General features: G+C 42.1%; 2 protein-coding genes and 1 long non-coding RNA gene across 3 annotated transcripts; 1 reads left to right on the top strand and 2 right to left on the bottom strand.

Annotated features, from left to right (window-relative positions):
• Positions 1-268: 268 nt before the first annotated feature.
• Positions 269-3,364, bottom strand: LOC109900121 (synaptonemal complex protein 3-like). Its single transcript, XM_020495871.2, has 8 exons — positions 2,988-3,364; positions 2,812-2,884; positions 2,645-2,679; positions 1,791-1,908; positions 1,491-1,590; positions 1,268-1,366; positions 1,074-1,178; positions 269-833 (listed from the first exon to the last, which is right to left on the bottom strand). The coding sequence occupies exons 1-8, from the start codon at positions 3,091-3,093 to the stop codon at positions 780-782; spliced, it is 690 nt and encodes a 229-aa protein (XP_020351460.1). The 5' UTR covers positions 3,094-3,364; the 3' UTR covers positions 269-779.
• An 835-nt stretch (positions 3,365-4,199) lies between these two features.
• Positions 4,200-10,227, top strand: dram2b (DNA-damage regulated autophagy modulator 2b). The gene is made up of 8 exons (XM_020485961.2): positions 4,200-4,543; positions 5,258-5,464; positions 5,626-5,693; positions 5,814-5,956; positions 6,064-6,241; positions 6,493-6,575; positions 6,642-6,734; positions 8,664-10,227. Exons 2-8 carry the CDS (start codon positions 5,334-5,336, stop codon positions 8,784-8,786), a joined length of 819 nt encoding a protein of 272 aa, XP_020341550.1. The 5' UTR covers positions 4,200-4,543; positions 5,258-5,333; the 3' UTR covers positions 8,787-10,227.
• LOC116374234 (uncharacterized) lies at positions 5,976-11,424 on the bottom strand. The gene is made up of 2 exons (XR_004210103.1): positions 11,151-11,424; positions 5,976-6,257 (listed from the first exon to the last, which is right to left on the bottom strand). It is a non-coding gene; the product is annotated as an uncharacterized LOC116374234 (long non-coding RNA).
• Positions 11,425-18,200: the final 6,776 nt, after the last annotated feature.

Here is an 18,200-nt window from a genome sequence, read left to right as displayed (position 1 = left end):
ATGCCTTTAAATGGGGTATGGTAGTAGGTGCCAGGAACACTGGTTTGAGTGTGTCAAGAACTGCAACACTGCTGGGTTTTTCACGCTCAACAGTTTCCTGTGTGTATGAAAAATGGACAGCCAGCCAACTTGACAACTGTGGGAAGCATTGGAGTCAACATGGGCCAGCATCCCTGTGGAACGCTTTCAACACCTTGTAGAGTCCATTCCCCGACGAATTGAGGCTGTTCTGAGGGCAAAAGGGAGTGCAACTCAATATTAGGAAGGTGTCCCTAATGTTTTGTACACTCCGTGTATATTTACAATAACAGATGGTCTTAATTCCTGACAACATTTTAGTAACGAGAAGTCTTATGTTCTCCATAACCCCCCTCTCAATCAGGGATCAATTAAGTAGATTAAACATATGAAACCAGAACTCCAAAATATGAAGACAGAAATAAGAATTTCTAAGTGAATGACATCCCTCTTTGACTTCAACACTTTCAGTCTGGAACCCTCAGCTGACACAATGTCGATCTTTTGAATGAAGCAGTTCACAACAGAAATACAATGTTACATGTACACAACACACAAGATTTCAAAACAGTTATTTGCAGATTACTGGATCAGGTAGATGTGGTTCCTGAGATGTTTAACACTTATCTGGAAATTGTAAAGTTCTATCTGAAACACATCCATAAACTAAAGTAGAACAGGCAACCCAGCTTAGAGATATGTACACACAACAAGCATTTCGATGGAGTTGATTCTTCTCAGCTCCCTGCATTCTGAAGATCCTACATCAGCATCGTCTGCAGAGACTTGCGCACTGTAGCCATCTCTTGCTGTTGCTGTTATTAGAAAATGTATTGTTTGTTCAACTAAATGAAATGTTCTAAATAGAACAGTTAAATAAGTATTTTCTAAATAGCTCAGTTCATGCTCATAGTGCTCATACCCATAGTACGCTAATATTTAAAAATGGCACATATCAATTTGTATTCTTAGCAACGCTTCAGCTAAGCAAAGGGGTCAACCATCGTAAGGCACGTGAACAATGAGTTAGTAAATTGATCTGTCCTTTTACTTACCGTGTCACTGAGAATCTTTTTCTGAAACAGTGCCATCTCCTGGCGCAGCTCGCCCTGTGCAGCACCCTGCTGGCTGACATGGGTCTTCTCCATCGTATCAAGGCTCTACCAGCCCAGCAAAACAAGGTGGCATGAGAAAACCTGAGACATAGATTTAAAATCACCATGTTAAAGAATACTATGAGATAATATACTTGGATGTACTTTTCCAGCAGCTGCTTGAGAGTCTTCAGTCTCTGGCTCTGGGAGGCCCTCTTGTGCTGAAACATCTTCTGCTGGTGCTGGAACATACTCTATGGGAACACATACAGCACCTACAGTTAGTTCTAAAAGATGCCTTAGTTACTCCAGTGTTACTCTGTAAGTAGCTATAGAATAGAAATAGGTACAATATTTTCTGTCCTGACAGGGCATTACCAGTAGTTTCTCCTCATTATCCTTGGACTTCTGCACATCTGTGTCCCACTGACTGAAGACTGCATTGAACTGGGTGCAGTAATCTTCTGTCACTTTACTCCTGCGGAATTGATATCATACAAATCAGGTTACACACACACACACACACACACACACACACACACACACACACACACACACACACACACACACACACACACACACACACACACACACACACACACACACACACACACACACACACACACACACACACAGACAGACACTTTCACCCTCCTTTCACTCTACACATCTCATTACCTGTCACTTTGTTGGACCCTCCATAACTGCTCAATCTTCTGATGGCTAGTCTTCACAGAGGACTTAGTGAGCGTTTCCAAACGTTTGCGTTTTGCCAGGAAGGCTTTGTTGATGTCCGCTGGCAGTAAAGAGAAAAAGAGGCTCACAGATGTAATGCATAGTTCATTGATGAGAAACAATCGCTGTACCAATCAGTGTGCAAGGCCCAGTGGTGGAAAAAGTAACAAATTGTCATATTTGATTAAAAGTAAAGATACCTTAATAAAAAACGACTCAAGTAAAAGTGAGTCAACCTGTAAAATACTCCTTGAGTTTTAAATATACTTAAGTATCAAAAGTAAATGTAATTAATAAAATATACTTAAGTATCAAAAGTATAAATCATTTCAAATACCTTACATCAAGCAAACCAGATGGCACCATGTTCTTGTTTTTAAAATTTACAGATAGCCATAGACACATTCCAACACTCACACACCATTTACAAACTAAGCATTTGTTTTTAGTGAGTCCGCCAGATCAGAGGCATTAGGGATGACCAGGGATGTTCTCTTGATAAGTGTGTGAATTTGACAATTTTCCTGTCCTGCTAAGCATTCAAAATGTAACGAAGTACTTTTGGGTGTCAGGGAAAATGTATGGAGTAGAAAGTACATTATTTTCTTCAGGAATATAGTGTAAAAGTTGTCAAAAATATAAATAGTAAAGTAAAGTACAGATACCCACAAAAACTACTTAAGAAGTACTTTAAAGTATTTTTACTTAAGTACTTTACACCACTGGCAAGGCCAGAGTATGAAATATAAGGATAGAAAGAGAGAGATTAGAGACAAATCTAGTGGAACACACAATACCTCCAAATCTGTCCAACATGGTCATCATATCCCCTCTGTGGAAGAGGAAGACATTATATAGTTATTGAATGACAGCAATATCAACCCATGAATTAAATCACACAGGATAATACTGTATGTTCACCTCTGATAAATAAATGTCACTTTGTGACAAATGCTTGGCCTACCCTTTGGTGATGTCAATATCATCATCTGGCTCTGACATATGTTTCCTTCCTCTCAAAGCTTCTGCCTCAACTACTGTAAAGAAACAATAAAGAAAGTAGACTATTAGATATTATGTCATGTATAAAAACATGCACATTATTTTAGGCTACCAGTTTCCAGGACTAACAAATGTTACCTGGCAGGTTTTCATTGTTGAAACTCTCATTGAAGTCCTCCATATAGGGTTTGGTTATAGTGCCTTTTGCTTTGCCTTTCTGAGCATGTCCCTTGTGCATTGCCATTTCTTGCTGGTTGTCAATAAAGAAAATAAATGTGCCAAAGAACTGGTTCAAATGACAACTTTTGCCTACTGTATATGCTTGCTACCGTTAGCTAGCTAACAGCTAACCACTGTTAGACTGACCTATTTTCAAACAGAATAGGCTATCCAAGTAAAAATCCTTCTTTTGCTTCAAAATTTTGGTTTCAAACATTTTGAAATATGTGTAAATATAGTCATGAAAGCTAGTTTAGCTTCGTCTGAAATAGCTAAACTTGGAGTAAAGTCACCAGTTGAAAATCTGGCGCGGGAAAAACGTTGGCACGCGGATTGAGTGCGGGGACAAATGACATCACTTTGTTGGTGGATACAATGTTTGATTGGTAGAAACATCGATACAATTGTGTTAAGAGAACCCTCTCTGGTGTTACTTTGTGTCAGCATTGATATTCCCATTGTTTATGGCTTTTCAGTTGATTCATTTGCCCACACTAATTGAATTGCACAAGCTAATGCTATGACCGGTATTAATACAGGATTTTCGATTTATCATAAATATGCAATATGTATACCCTATATGAAAAACGGATTGGATTTAGGCTGATAGACCACTCCAAAGGCTGCAGAATGAGCAGTGACGCTCCTCTGGATGTAAACTCTGTGGATTTTGAAACTAGAAGTGCTCCTGGGTAGAATAGACCAACCTTTTACTGAGACACAATGTACAGAAAATGGTGTACGGTGCAATATATATATATATATTTATCCAATATGGAAAACGTACTGAACGTAGTGCAAAAGGAATGGACTAATTAACAATGGGATTTAAAAGTATTTTCAAAATATTTTTAAGTAGATTATTACAATTATTATTAATATTGTTATTACTATTATTAATAATAGTAGTATTATAAATACGGTTTAGTTATTTGTATTACTGTTGTTACCATGATAACTATCTAGTCATCATTACTTTTTGCTGTTAACAATAATGGCAGCGCTATAATATTATTTGTGCTATAAAGTCGATTAAATGTTTTCATATTGTTAAACAACAAAAATATTTCAGCATAAAATGTTATGAATTTCGTCATATTGTTTTTTCTACCATCGTCAAGGGGGGACTTTTATTTTGAAGGGAAATCGCCGAGGGTACAGCCTTTTTCTTGATACGTCTTGCGTATTGTTGCTGATGGAACGGAGGTCTCTTTGTTGACGTTCGCTACAGATCTGGGTATTTTAATGCCACGCCTCTTCTGGAACACTAACAGGAAGTAATGAGCTTGTGATTTTAGTTGAGAAAGCGTGACCTAATTCCTCATCTGGGTCATGTAGCCTTCATTTAATCAGAGCGATCTAAAGAGTAGACTACATATATTAGCTTTTTCTGCTTTCCCGCTGTTCATTGTTGGTCTTTTGTGAGACCGAATTTCGTGTGATGAGGTGACAACAAAGGAACCACTTTTTTCAAGGTACAGTTTATTGCCGCGTTCAAAACAACTGGGAACTCGGAAAAATAATAGGTCAAATAATGACGTCAGATTTTCAGGTCGGAAAGTCAGGGCTCTGGAAATAGGCCCGAGTGTCCGTGTTTAAATTTCGAGTGGACTGACCGTTCGAATCAAGTTTTTCCATTCGCAGCTCGTTTTTCTGCGTTCCCAGTCGTTTTAAATGCACTTAAGTCGGAGATTTCCGGGCTCTCAATTGTTATGAACGCAGCATCAAGCCTTTAAACTCAACTCTGGACCTGGAAGCCAGTTAAACTGCATTTATTCATTGTTCCCCTCTAATCAGGGACTTGTTTAGATCTGGGACACCAGGTGTGTGCAATTAATTATCAGGTAGAACAGAACCTGCATCTTGTTCACTCTACTTATTTTATTAAACAGTAGCATCATTTCAAATAAGAATTTGTTCTTAACTGACTTGCCTAGTTAAATAAAGGTTATTTAAAAAATAAATACATTGTAGCCTACCAAATGTAACTAGCTCGCTCTGTATCTCAAGTCACTTGACTACATCAAGCCACACAACTAGTAGAGGAACTGAGAAATGCGATCACGTGGCAGGGATACATTGTAGTCTCTTGATACTGAGCTTTTATCCAGAATGAGGAAACGAGTGTGCAGCAGCTTCAGCTATTTTTCTCTGTGTGTGTGGTGCCTCACATAATCCAATATCTACAGGTGAAGGCAATATACCAGCATCTGTGGTCTAACTTGGATAGGCTACTGGTGGTTTGACACACACACAGCAGAGGATATGTGGTGGTTCCAGCAGGGTCTTTGTATTCTACCGGTGGCTTTGGTATTATGGACGGCGGCCACGTTCATCTTTGCTTACATCACTGCTGTGCTGCTGAAACATGTGGACCCACTGGTGCCATACATCAGGTCAGACACAGGCTCAACACCATCCTCTGTGCCTTTTTACCATTATACTTGCAATCACTTCACTTTATAAGTAGTAGACACAATTTTACATGTATTACAATTGTACATTACATTGTGATAGTGGGAGATTACATTTTTGATGGTCATGTTTCTGTTCACAGCGACACGGGGACGGTTGCCCCAGAGAGATGTGTGTTTGGAATCATGCTGGACATCTCAGCATACTTAGGTAACACCACCATTACCTCTCGGATTCCTCTTTGGAATCTAGCAATACATTTGAAACCAGCTATAAACCTGACCGAATTTGTGACTATGTTTTGATTTGTGATCGTGTTTGTCGTGGCAGGCATAGCCACCATGTACGTACGCTACAAGCAGGTCCAAGCCTTGACAGTTGAAGAAGAGTCGAAGCTGCATAAACTCAACCTCGTGGGTTTGGTGCTGGGATGGACCAGCTCCTTTGGCATGTGCATTGTTGCTAACTTTCAGGTACCCATTGACACGTGTGTGTGAGAGAGTCTTGTTCCTGTTTATTTTGATGACAGTGTATGTAAATGTGGTACTACAAAATCATTCTCTCTCTCAACAACAACCAGAAAACGACTCTGTTCTCCATGCACCTCGTGGGGGCAATATTGACGTTTGGCGTGGGGGCACTGTACATCCTGGTGCAGACCTTGGTGTCTCTGTGCATGCAGCCTCACGTCCACGGGAAGAGCATCTTCTGGGTCCGACTCAGCATCGGAGTCTGGACCTTCGCCAGCATCATCAGCAGTATCCTCCACTATTTCTACAACAAGAAAATATGAAATCATGATTCACTGTTGCTGATAATAGAATGTTGTTGCTATAAGACAATGCCACTCAATTACAGTGAATGGAAGCTGTGAACTCGTGCAACAAATTGCAAGGACCTCTGACAGCTTGTTCAAGATCCAAACGTTCTGAAATATTGCAAGAGTTGCCCTCTGTAAACACAGCTCTAGCCCCTGCCTGTTGTGCTCCTTAACCTCCTCACCTCTCAGTGTTTGTGTCATCTGTCATCATGTACAGTAGTCTACCTGGAGTGGACGTGGCCCATAAACTGCACTGGATACCTGGAGAGACGGTCAGTAGACTTTGTGATAGCGCATATACGCACGCCAACACAAACTAACAGCTCTGTCTGTTGCAGGGCTACATCCCTCACATCATCAGCACCATCTCTGAGTGGTCTCTGGCTCTCTCCTTCGTCAGTTTCTTCCTCACCTACATCAGAGACTTCCAGGTACCTAAGCTCTCCTCCTCACTTCACTCACTCCATCACTTGGACCAGACAGAATATATGTTCAAATCAGACTTTATTTGTCACATGCGCCAAATACACACCTTACTGTGAAATGCTTACTTACAAGCCCTTAACTAACAGTTTAGTTCAAGAAAGAGTTAAGAAAATATTTACCAAATAAGTAATAAATAAATAAAAATAACACAATACAATAACGGGGCTATATACAGGGGGTACCGGTACCGAGTCAATGTGCGGGGGTACAGGTCAGTTGAGGTAATTTCTACATGTAGGTAGGGGTGAAGTGACTATGTATAGATAATAAACAGTGAGTAGCAGCAGTGTACTAAACAAATGGAGGGGGGGGGGGGTCAATGTAATAGTCCGGTGGCCATTTGATTAATTGTTCAGCAGTCTGATGGCTTGGGGGTAGAAGCTGTTAAGGTCCTAGACTTAGTGCTCCAGTACCGCTTCTCGTATGGTAGCATAGAAAATCAAATCAAATCAAATGTATTTATATAGCCCTTCGTACATCAGCTGATATCTCAAAGTGCTGTACAGAAACCCAGCCTAAAACCCCAAACAGCAAGCAATGCAGGTGTAGAAGCACGGTGGCTAGGAAAAACTCCCTAGAAAGGCCAAAACCTAGGAAGAAACCTAGAGAGGAACCAGGCTATGTGGGGTGGCCAGTCCTCTTCTGGCTGTGCCGGGTGGAGATTATAACAGAACATGGCCAAGATGTTCAAATGTTCATAAATGACCAGCATGGTCGAATAATAATAAGGCAGAACAGTTGAAACTGGAGCAGCAGCATGGCCAGGTGGACTGGGGACAGCAAGGAGTCATCATGTCAGGTAGTCCTGGGGCATGATCCTAGGGCTCAGGTCAGTTGAAACTGGAACAGCAGCATGGCCAGGTGGACTGGGGACAGCAAGGAGTCATCATGTCAGGTAGTCCTGGGGCATGGTCCTAGGGCTCAGGTCCTCCGAGAGAGAGAAGGAGAGAATTAGAGAACGCACACTTAGATTCACACAGGACACCGAATAGGACAGGAGAAGTACTCCAGATTTAACAAACTGACCCCAGTCCCCCGACACATAAACTACTGCAGCATAAATACTGGAGGCTGAGACAGTCTATGTCTTGGGTGACTGGAGTCTCTGCCAATTTTTGGGGGCTTTTCCTCTGACACTGCCCATTATATAGGTCCTGGAAGGCAGGAAGCTTGATGTACTGGGCCGTGCGCACTACCCTCAGTAGTGCCTTACTGTCAGATGCCGAGCAATTGCCATACCAGGCAGTGATGCAACCAGTCAGCAGGATGCTCTCGATGGGAACTTGAAACTCAACGTTGTTAATGGGGGCCTGTTCGGCCCGCATTTTCCTGTAGTCCACGATCAGCTCCTTTGTCTTGCTCACATTGAGGGAGAGGTTGCAGTCCTGGCACCACACTGCCAGTTCTCTGACCTCCTCCCTATAGGCCCTCATCGTTGTCGATGATCTGTTCACCACCCAAGGCTGTGTCGTCAGCAAACTTAATGATGGTGTTGGAGTCGTGTTTGGCCACGCAGTCATGGGTGAACAGGAAGTACAGGAGGGGACTAAGTACACACCCCTGAGGGGCCCCAGTGTTGAGGATCAGTGTGGCAGATGTGTTGTTGCCTACCCTTACCACCTGGGGGAGGCTCGTCAAGAAGTCCAGGATCCAGTTGCAGAGGGAGGTGTTTAGTCCTAGGGTCCTTAGCTTAGTGATGAGCTTTGTAGGCACTAAGGTGTTGAACGCTGAGCAGTATTCAATGAACAGCATTCTGACATAGGTGTTCCTTTTGTCCAGGTGAGCTGCAGCAAAATCCTGCGTACCCCATAGCTCTCCAGGGCAGAAGTTGGAGACCATGATTCTAACAACTGTTCTCCGTTTCCCATCTGTAGAAAGTAACGCTGCGGGCAGAGGTGGACCTACAGAGCAATCACCTCTACGATTCTCCACACTACAGCATCACTGCACAGGTCAACCAATCTGAGACCTCCCCACTGATGGCGGGGGGCATCTGAACAGAATAACTCCTAGTGGTGTGGTTGAGTCTAGCTGTAATTATGAACATATTGAATGGAATCAATGAGATAGAATGTTGAGGGTGTAATCAACGAGCACTATTATAAACAGGGTGGGTCGAGCCCTGAAAACTGATTGCCTGAAAGTAGTGGTATATCGGACCGTATACCACAGGTATGACAAAACATGTGTTTTTAGTGCTCAAATTACGTTGGTAAACAGTTTATAATAGCAATATGGCACCTCGGGGGTTTGTGGTATATTGACAATGTACCACGACTAAGGGCTGTATCTAGGCACTCTGCATTTGCCGTGGTATATTGGCTATATACAGCGAACCCCTCGGGCCTTATTGCTTAAATATACCGCTGAAAGACCTAATTCTCAGTGTATATTCCACATGCCCTTTTAAACTGACATTTTGGTTCTTATTAGAAAGTAATTCTATTTTTTATTAAACCTAAAGGGGATCGATCCACTGACAAGACATGTATTTTTTTTCAGTAGTCAGAACACAACTAACCAGTATACTATTCTCTACCAGCCACTCGATGGTGCCAAAGAATCGTCAAGATGTTTGTTTTGACTTTCTTAAATCTAACAATGAGCATTTGTTGCGCTATCTTACGTTTGTCTTTCATGAGAATTGATATCATTAGGTGGTTTACAGCAAGGCACTAATTAACTAGAATATGATTTATTTGCTCTACTTTGCTTTGGGATGCTAAGTTTAGGTTTGGTCATTAGTGAATTATGGATTTTCTTGGGATGCTTTTCTATTAGTTTTTATGTTTCTATTTTCCCCAATGATCATTTCTATTACCCATAAAAAGTCATGTGAATTTCTCTTTCCTGTAGAATGGATACAATATTGGTGAGATGTAAGGAGGTGCTTAGTACAAGATTTTTGGTTATTTGAAGATGTTTGTTTCTACTGAAAGTTTATTTTGTTACAGTATATAAAACATTTCAGCTGGCCACTTTTTGCCACCAGTTTCTATAACCGCCGGGAGGTGTGTGGAGGAGGTATTGCCATCATTGCTGTAAACTGGCCTGAATAATTCCATCAATCGGTTTCATGTTAACCTAATCACCTATGCAGTAACTACATAGAAGCTTTGTTTGTTTCATTCTCATAAGAATGGAAAGCATCACATTCACTGTTGTATATGAAGGCTTTATAACAGAATAAAACCTTTTACTTCTAACGCCGTTATAGATTAAAGCAATAACAAACAAGATAGTTATGACATTTATTGGTATATTGAGTCATTTACATCGTACCATACTATTATACAGTATATATTTAGTCATATTTGATGAGAATGATACACACATCTAATTGTACTTAAACTGAATTGAACAAAAACATTAACACAATGTGTTGTGTTGGTACCATGTTTCATGAGCTCAAATAAAAGATACCAAAATTTTTCCATATGCACAATTATATATTTCTTTACATCCCTGTTAGTGAGTATTTTTATCCTTTGTGAAGATCCAGTTATGACAGAATTCGTACTCGAGCAATGAAGAGCTCTGCAGCAGGGTCTTCAAATTCCTTGGCGTCCATGTTACCCACAGCTGGCTCCGCTCCAGCCATAGCCTGGGCCAGCTTAACGGGTGATATTTTAGTGCTTGCCTCCAGCTAGCGGCTAATCTTTGCATTAACCTCCATATAGGGATTTTTGTTAGTGTAGTGCAGGGTTTCTTCAACTTTTTCAGCCTGGGACCCAAATGACAAATTCTGTATTTTCCTGGGACCCAAGCTTATGAAAACATGCAACAATACATGGAGGTCTATTCTGTGCTCAGTTTTTGACAATACAACCCTAAGGTCATGCTCAGCATGGAGTGTTTCTGTACTTGTTTTTTAAGTATGCCAGAGTTGAGAACCCTGACTCATAGATATGTGGTGACAAACTGGATCAGAATATCTACCGCTTTCTCAGTCAGGCAGGATACCACTTCCTGCTGTAGATGAACAACCCAGAATTGTGTTTTCCTCAAAAAGCATCTTGCTTCACATCAGTTTATTCCCGTTCAGAATAAAAAAAATAAGTGTATTTTAACAGCAATCGTTCCAACCTAGACTTGTTTTCACTAATAAGTTCTACATTAAGATGTTCAGTAGGCCTGATAATGTTTCATCTTCATATGTACTGTTGCTTAGGGTTGCACTAGTTAGCTAGCATGCTTTGGCTAACTTTAGCTAGCTAGCTATTAGCTGTGTACAAGGGGATTGTTTGAAAGAGAAACTCACATCTACTACTATGAGAGTAGTAGATACTAGTACTACAAGTACTCCCTTATTTCTGCTGATCATCACCTGTTATAAAATTACGTCTTGCTAGCTGACTTACCTTTCCACTGTCAAAGCACTGTTTGCTGAAGCATTCTGCCATTTTCTGAAAGAACTCCCTGGGTTTAACTGTCATGCTCAGTGTTGCCAGGGCCACCTCAAATTTCTAGCCCTATGACCCCTGAAAACTCGCACACAAGGCCTGAAAACTAGCCAAAAATATGTTTTCGCAGCAAGAGAGGAGTTGCCACATTTATCCATGAAATCCTTTTTCTATAACGTTATCGAGCGTTAAGGAATACGTCTGGCAACAGAGACAGAAAACGCAAGTATAAATACACAGGGGATAATGGGGAAGATGGGCGACACCTGGTGGGGGGTGGAGACGAGCACAAGGACAGGTGAAACAGATCAGGGCGTGACATGGGCACCTCAGGGGTTTGTGATATTTGGCCAATATACCACACCTCCTCTGGCTTCATTGCTTAAATACCCCCCCCCCCCCCCCCACCCCACCCAGCTGCAGAGACGCTATAGGAATAGAGAATAGAGCAGAACAGGAATATTACTTAGATTTCCATCAACATAAATTGATATTTTACTCTGCTCAAAAACCCCTCAGACAAAACAACACACAAACACAGCACTTGAGAGGAGCAGGGTCAGCTTCAGTGCCTTGCTCAACAGCACAAAGGTAATGAATGGTTTCTGAAGTCAGGGATCTTAAAAACCATCAGTGTATATTATACAGTATGAATGATCAATTGTATATGCTACCTAGAGGGTGTGTGTGTGAGTATAGAGGTGCCCCCCACCTCCACCTGGGCTGTTAGAGCTGCAGGGACCAGCATGGCCACTGGGTCCCCCCCTCCTCCACCAAGGCTGTTAGAGCTGCAGGGACCAGCATGGCCACTGAGCCTCCCACCTCCACCTGGGCTGTTAGAGCTGCAGGGACCAGCATAGGCACTGGGTCCCCCTCCACCTGCACCTGGGCTGTTAGAGCTGCAGGGACCAGCATGGCCATTGTGTCCCCCTCCTCCACCTGGGCTGTTAGAGCTGCAGGGACCAGCATGGCCACTGGGTCCCCCCTCCTCCACCTGGGCTGTTAGAGCTGCAGGGACCAGCATGGCCACTGGGTCCCCCCTCCTCCATGCTGCTGGGGCCCTGTCTGGGTTAGGAGGTCATAGGCCACGAGCACGTTGCTGCTGAAGGCAGATCTGGATACAGACACACGTGTATGTAGACATGCACAGGGACACATGGAAGCACACAAACACAGGACAAGAGCATTGTGTGTTTTCATTGTGAGATAAAATGAGAACATAGAGCTGATGCATTATATGAGTTCCACATCCGTCATTGTCCTAGTTCCATAGCAACTGGCCTGCCTCATCAGGAACTGAAAGTAGACTACTACCCTTTGCCTCATTCTTTTGAAATATTAATATTAAGCAATAATATGTTTGAATATAAATAAAATAAAAATGTGTATTTGTTTAACCTTTATTTAACTAGGCAAGTCAGTTAAGAACACATTCTTATTTACAATGACGGCCTACCAAAAGGCAAAAGGCCTCCTGCGGGGATGGGGGCTGGGATTAAAAATAAAATAAATAAAATAAAAATATAGGACAGAACACACATCACAACAAGACAGATCACACCACATAAAGTGAGACCTAAGATCACAACATGGTAGCAACACAAAAGGACAACAACATGGTAGCAATACAACATGGCAGCAGCACAACATGGTAGCAGCACAAAACAGGGTACAAACATTGTTGGGCACAGACAACAGCACAAAGGGCAAGAATATGAACTTGCTGCTGCACTTCCCCTGGTCTCACTCAGTAACTTTCCATGTACAAAGTTCCTATTCACCTTTCATTGACCCCTAACATAAACTCAGCAAAAAAAGAAATGTCCTCCCACTGTCAACTGTGTTTATTTTCAGCAAGCTTAACATGTGTAAATATTTGTATGAACATAAGATTCAACAACTGAGACATAAACTGAACAAGTTCCACAGACACGTGACTAACATAAATTGAATAATGTGTCCCTGAACAAAGGGGAGGTCAAAATCAAAAGTAACAGTCAGTATCTGGTGTGGCCACTAGCTGCATTAAGTACTGCAGTTCATCTCCTCCTCGTGGACTGCACCAGATTTGCCAGTTCTTGCTGTGAGATGTTACCCCACTATTTCACCAAGGCACCTGCAAGTTCCCAGACATTTCTGGGGGGAATGGCCATAGCCCTCACCCTCCGATCCAACAGGTCCCAGACGTGCTCCATGGAATTGAGATCCGGGCTCTTAGCTGGCCATGGTAGAACACTGACATTCCTCACGAATTCGACCATCACCCCTGGTGAGACAAAACCGCGACTCGTCAGTGAAGAGCACTTTTTCCTGTCTGGTCCAGCAACGGTGGGTTTGTGCCCATAGGCGACGTTGTTGCCGGTGATGTCCGGTGAAGACCTGCCTTACAACAGGCCTACAAGCCCTCAGTCCAGCCTCTCTCAGCCTATTGTGGACAGTCTGAGCACTGATGGAGGAATTGTGCGTTCCTGGTGTAACTCGGGCAGTTGTTGTTGCCATCCTGTACCTGTCCCGCAGGTGTGATGTTCGGATGTACTGATCCTGTGCAGGTGTTGTTACACGTGGTCTGCCACTGCGAGGACAATCAGCTGTCCGGCCTGTCTCCTTGTAGTGCTGTCTTAGGCGTCTCACAGTACAGACATTGCAATTTATTGCCCTGGCCACATCTGCAGTCCTCAAGGTTCCTTGCAGCATCCCTAAGGCACGTTCACTTAGATGAGCTGTGACCCTGGGCTTGTTTCTTTTGGTGTTTTTCAGAGTCAGTAGAAAGGCCTCTTTAGTGTCCTAAGTTTTCATAACTGTGACCATAATTGCCTACCGTCTGTAAGCTGTTAGTGTCTTAACGACCGTTCCACAGGTGTATGTTCATTAATCTTTTATGGTTCATTGAACAAGCATGGGAAACAGTGTTTAAACCCTTTACAATGAAGATCTGTGAAGTTATTTGGATTTTTACAAATTATCTTTGAAAGACAGGGTCCTGAAAAAGGGATGTTTCTTTTTTTGCTGAGTTTACATTTCTTATACATTTAAAGTCATCTATATGTTCTAATATGATGACAGGAATAAGTGTACGTCAAGCCAGAATCCAACAGGTAGAAAAGTGGATGTTTCTCATCTTCATAATTGCATTGATGTCAGTGGAGTCATGTTTGTAACTTACACTATGTTTGACAGCCACAACTCAGGATAGTCAGACAGGGCAGACTACCTCTGTCATTCAACAGGTAAGGCCCAACAACAATATGACCTCAACCACCTTATTAATGAAGCAGTACAACTGATTTGTGAAAGAAAATGCATTAGTCGTACACATCAGACCATGTTTATGGTAGCAATGTAGCAATTACCTATGTTATTAATTGATCTAATGTAAAACAATTCATTAAACTGAGAAATGACATGACCATAATCAGCAGAGTACCTTGTGAGCCACAACTCTGCATGCCTTGTATAATGTTATAACTGCATTACAACAAATGCTTTAGAAATGAGTTGATTGCTTTGTACTCTCTTTGATTGAGCCTCTATAGTAGCTCTATAACTAATATATCTGAATCTACAGTCCGTCTAATCACCCCTTTTTATTCAGACGGCAACAAGAGGAGGTATCAGATTAAGAGAAAAATAGTTGAGGACAAAGCAGCCTTGACAGCTGCTATTGTTCAACTTCACGAGCAGCAGGCAGAGTTTAGGCTCCCCACAGTGGATGAGCTGCTCAACACTGACAACTTTGTGTGGCCATGGGAGAGACTTGGCACCAGTATATGATTGCAGAAGGTATCTATTGTGAATATTTACCTTCAGCGTAGGCTGCAATCATTGCTGTTGTTCTGTTATATATCTCTGTGAGTTTACATCTCACAGGCAACAGCCATCTCAAAAAGGCGATCTTCGACAGACTGATGATGGTGAACAGACTGCAGGAGGAAGAGAGGATCCTGGTGCAGGAGATGAAAAGTTACTGGGGTAGCCTACAAAGACCAACGGAACCCTAGAGGCACTCTCCCTACAGCTGCAAGATCAGAGTAAGTTGAGGTTTATACAATTTTTGGACTGAACTTTTGGTCTTGCTTTACAAATACCCTCCATACTCTTTTGTGTAGTGGAATTGTAAATAATTTACTGCTATACATATGACTTTTAGGCAATGCAGTGGAGTTGTCAGAGGGAGTGAGGAATGGCCTTCTCTGCCACCTGACGAGAAGATTGAGTGAACTGACACAATACCAAGACAACACCTACCACAAGCTGATTTTGATGACTGATGTAGATGAAAACTCAGATGAAGATAGAAGTCCTATTGCTGAGAGCTCAGATGACGACTGCTATGCTTTCTGAAATCATACACCGCCCCTGCCTCTTTCTCTCGGTCTCGCTCTCTCCCGCAGGAGAGGGAGAAAACCACCAACATCTCCCTCGGGAGCAGCCTGCCACCATCTCCCTCGGGAGCAGCCGAGAAATGTAATTTGCCTGTTGATGCACTAGTAGAGAAGGAATGTCTAATTTCAGCACATTTGTTGCCATGTTTCCTCACCTCCTCCGTTTCTTCCGGTCTTAGAATATGGCGACATCATCAGCAACTCAGAATGTTGGTTGAGGACCTTTTTACTGAGGAATGTGGATGTTCTTCATTATATTTTTTTTGTATTTTCTATGCTGCCATGATTGTGATTTTTGTGTAATTGTAAGTTGCAAAAGAGTCCTTGTTCTCAATGGAACTGTTAAAATTAATAAATACATGCATTAAGCACTAACAGCTCTGTGTGATATTCAATTATGATCTTATCTCATCGCTGCAACTCCCCAACTGGCTCGGGAGAGGTGAAGGTCGAGTCATGTGTCCTCCAAAACATGACCCGCCAGACTGCGCTTCTTAACACCCGCTCGCTTAACCCGAAAGCCAGCCGCACCAATGTGTCGGAGGAAACACTGTTCAACTGATGACCGAAGTCAGCCTGCAGGTGCCCGGCCCACCACAAGGAGTCACCCTCCCCTAACCCGGACGTTGCTGGGCCAATTGTGCGCCGCCCAATGGGACTCCCGGTCACGGCTGGTTATGACACAGCCCGCGATCGAACCCGGGTCGACGCCTCAAGCACTGCGATGCAGTGCCTTAGACCACTGCACCACTCGGGAGGGCACAACATCACCTTTCTAATATGTCACTTGCCAAATCTAACAGTAGCCTATCACTCGTTTTTATGTTTGTCTTAAAAATCAGTTAACGGTTGCCCAACCCATATAATTCAGCAGTGCACTGTACACTACACCATAATTTCAAATGGTAGGACATAGAGGCTCTTTCCACGTGTCCTATTGAAGCTTAATGGTTGATGAAGGACAATGATGTTTTATGCCTATTTACAGCAGCATATGAATTAACAGTTGTTTTACCAGAGTTCATTGATGTCAATTGATAGATTCATGGCATTAAAAGAATATAGAATTTTACAGTATAGGTCAAACGTTAGCCTACTATGATAGGCACCTGGCACAACGCTGATTGATATCGGTTAAATGTTATGAGCAGTGAGCCTATCTATTAGTTATGAGCAGTGGATTGGTCTGAACTGTTGCCTAGGTTTTAACTTAGACGATTTGTGTATATAATCCTTTATGACCATATGCACCTCTGATTAATTATGATTGACTATGCGCAAAAGTAAATGGAATTGTTTTCGCACCCACCATGCATCATGTGGATAATGTTCATGTGAGGTCAAATGTGTATATTTTGGGATGTGAGCACTCAAGTCTGTTTGACCAGGCGAGTTTCAGATCAAAACATTGTCAAAAAGCAGTGAAGTGGGAGCATAAACAGTGTGTGGGCCTTCCTGTTTCTTTTCAAGTATTTTTTATTAGCCTAGCACCTACGTTTAAGGACCACAACATTTCCTATAGACGGTATATGCCCACGCCATTGTTGTTGGGGTACGCCCACACCATAACAAACACAGAAACGCTGCTTTTAACATGGTTCATTTAAAAAAATGGGAAGAAAATCTATTTCACTCATATTGTTAATAATTATAGAACATATTTCAAAGAATTCTGAGAACACTGGATAAGTTACTTTAAGTGTCTCTTTGTCTTTAGCACACATTCATTCAACAAGTTGGCATTTGCACAATCAAAATAACAGGAAGCATGGGCGACATAAGATTCTAATTATACGGACAGACAAAGTAGGCCTACTAAACAACACCAAGTAGACAGACAAAAACAACCATACGGCCACTGTAAAGTCTACAAAACATAACTATAGTAGGTCGAACAAAAATGACCAGCTACAGATTCTGATTCATACATGATGTTTGGAGACGTGGAGACTTGTGCCCTGAAACGAGTTTAACAGCCGCTCGTGTCTGTGTCAATCGTATTCTGAAAATTGTCAATATCGGTTAAGATACTTGTTTTGTCCCGAGTACTCGGCACACCCCTAATGTTGACTGAAGAAACTTGACAAAAATCATGTGATCAAAGGTCATGCCGTTTTTGATAAAGTCGCTGCGGTTGCTTCTCACAAACTGCATTATGGGAGGCACAATTTGTCAACCAATCATTAGGGTGTTTTTGATTGGCCACATTCGCGTGGATCTAACTTTTCTGTGATTTCTAAAGCTACAGGGGATACAAATGAAAGTGATGTTTGAGACCTCTCTCTAACCAATTCATTGTACACATGTTATGTTTTCAGTTTGTCAGTGTATGACATGGGGGTATATAGTTCATTTCAACATTTTTATAGAAAAACCTTTAAACAATAGCAGCTATGTTGATCTGAGCTGTGCGGTTGGAAAACCACTACAGTGTACAACATTCGGCTGTCAAATTGGCACCTCCCCCGACATCAAATTCAATTTGCAGATTGGCATTGTTAGGTTTAACACTCGAACACACAACGAGTATCTCAAGTTGAAGGCCGATCGGGGTATTGCAGGCTGCTGGTAGAAACTAAATTATTTGTATAATTCTGTGTGTGATTTTAAAATAAAATTGGTTCAA

Source organism: Oncorhynchus kisutch, linkage group LG1 (genome assembly GCF_002021735.2).
Source record: "Oncorhynchus kisutch isolate 150728-3 linkage group LG1, Okis_V2, whole genome shotgun sequence".
NCBI lineage: Eukaryota > Metazoa > Chordata > Actinopteri > Salmoniformes > Salmonidae > Oncorhynchus > Oncorhynchus kisutch.
The sequence above is the reverse complement of the archived record's forward strand: the minus strand, read 5'-3'. Positions and strand labels throughout refer to the sequence as shown.

Coding starts and splice junctions, on each gene's coding strand:
- LOC109900121 (XM_020495871.2), bottom strand. CDS start 3,093: ATGGCAATGCACAAGGGACATGCTCAGAAAGGCAAAGCAAAAGGCACT. Junction 1,909..2,644: donor CATGTTGGACAGATTTGGAG/GTATTGTGTGTT, acceptor CTTTACTGCCAG/CGGACATCAACAAAGCCTTC. Junction 1,179..1,267: donor TGCTGGAAAAGTACATCCAA/GTATATTATCTC, acceptor CTGGGCTGGTAG/AGCCTTGATACGATGGAGAA.
- dram2b (XM_020485961.2), top strand. CDS start 5,334: ATGTGGTGGTTCCAGCAGGGTCTTTGTATTCTACCGGTGGCTTTGGTA. Junction 5,465..5,625: donor CCACTGGTGCCATACATCAG/GTCAGACACAGG, acceptor TTCTGTTCACAG/CGACACGGGGACGGTTGCCC. Junction 5,694..5,813: donor GGACATCTCAGCATACTTAG/GTAACACCACCA, acceptor TTGTCGTGGCAG/GCATAGCCACCATGTACGTA.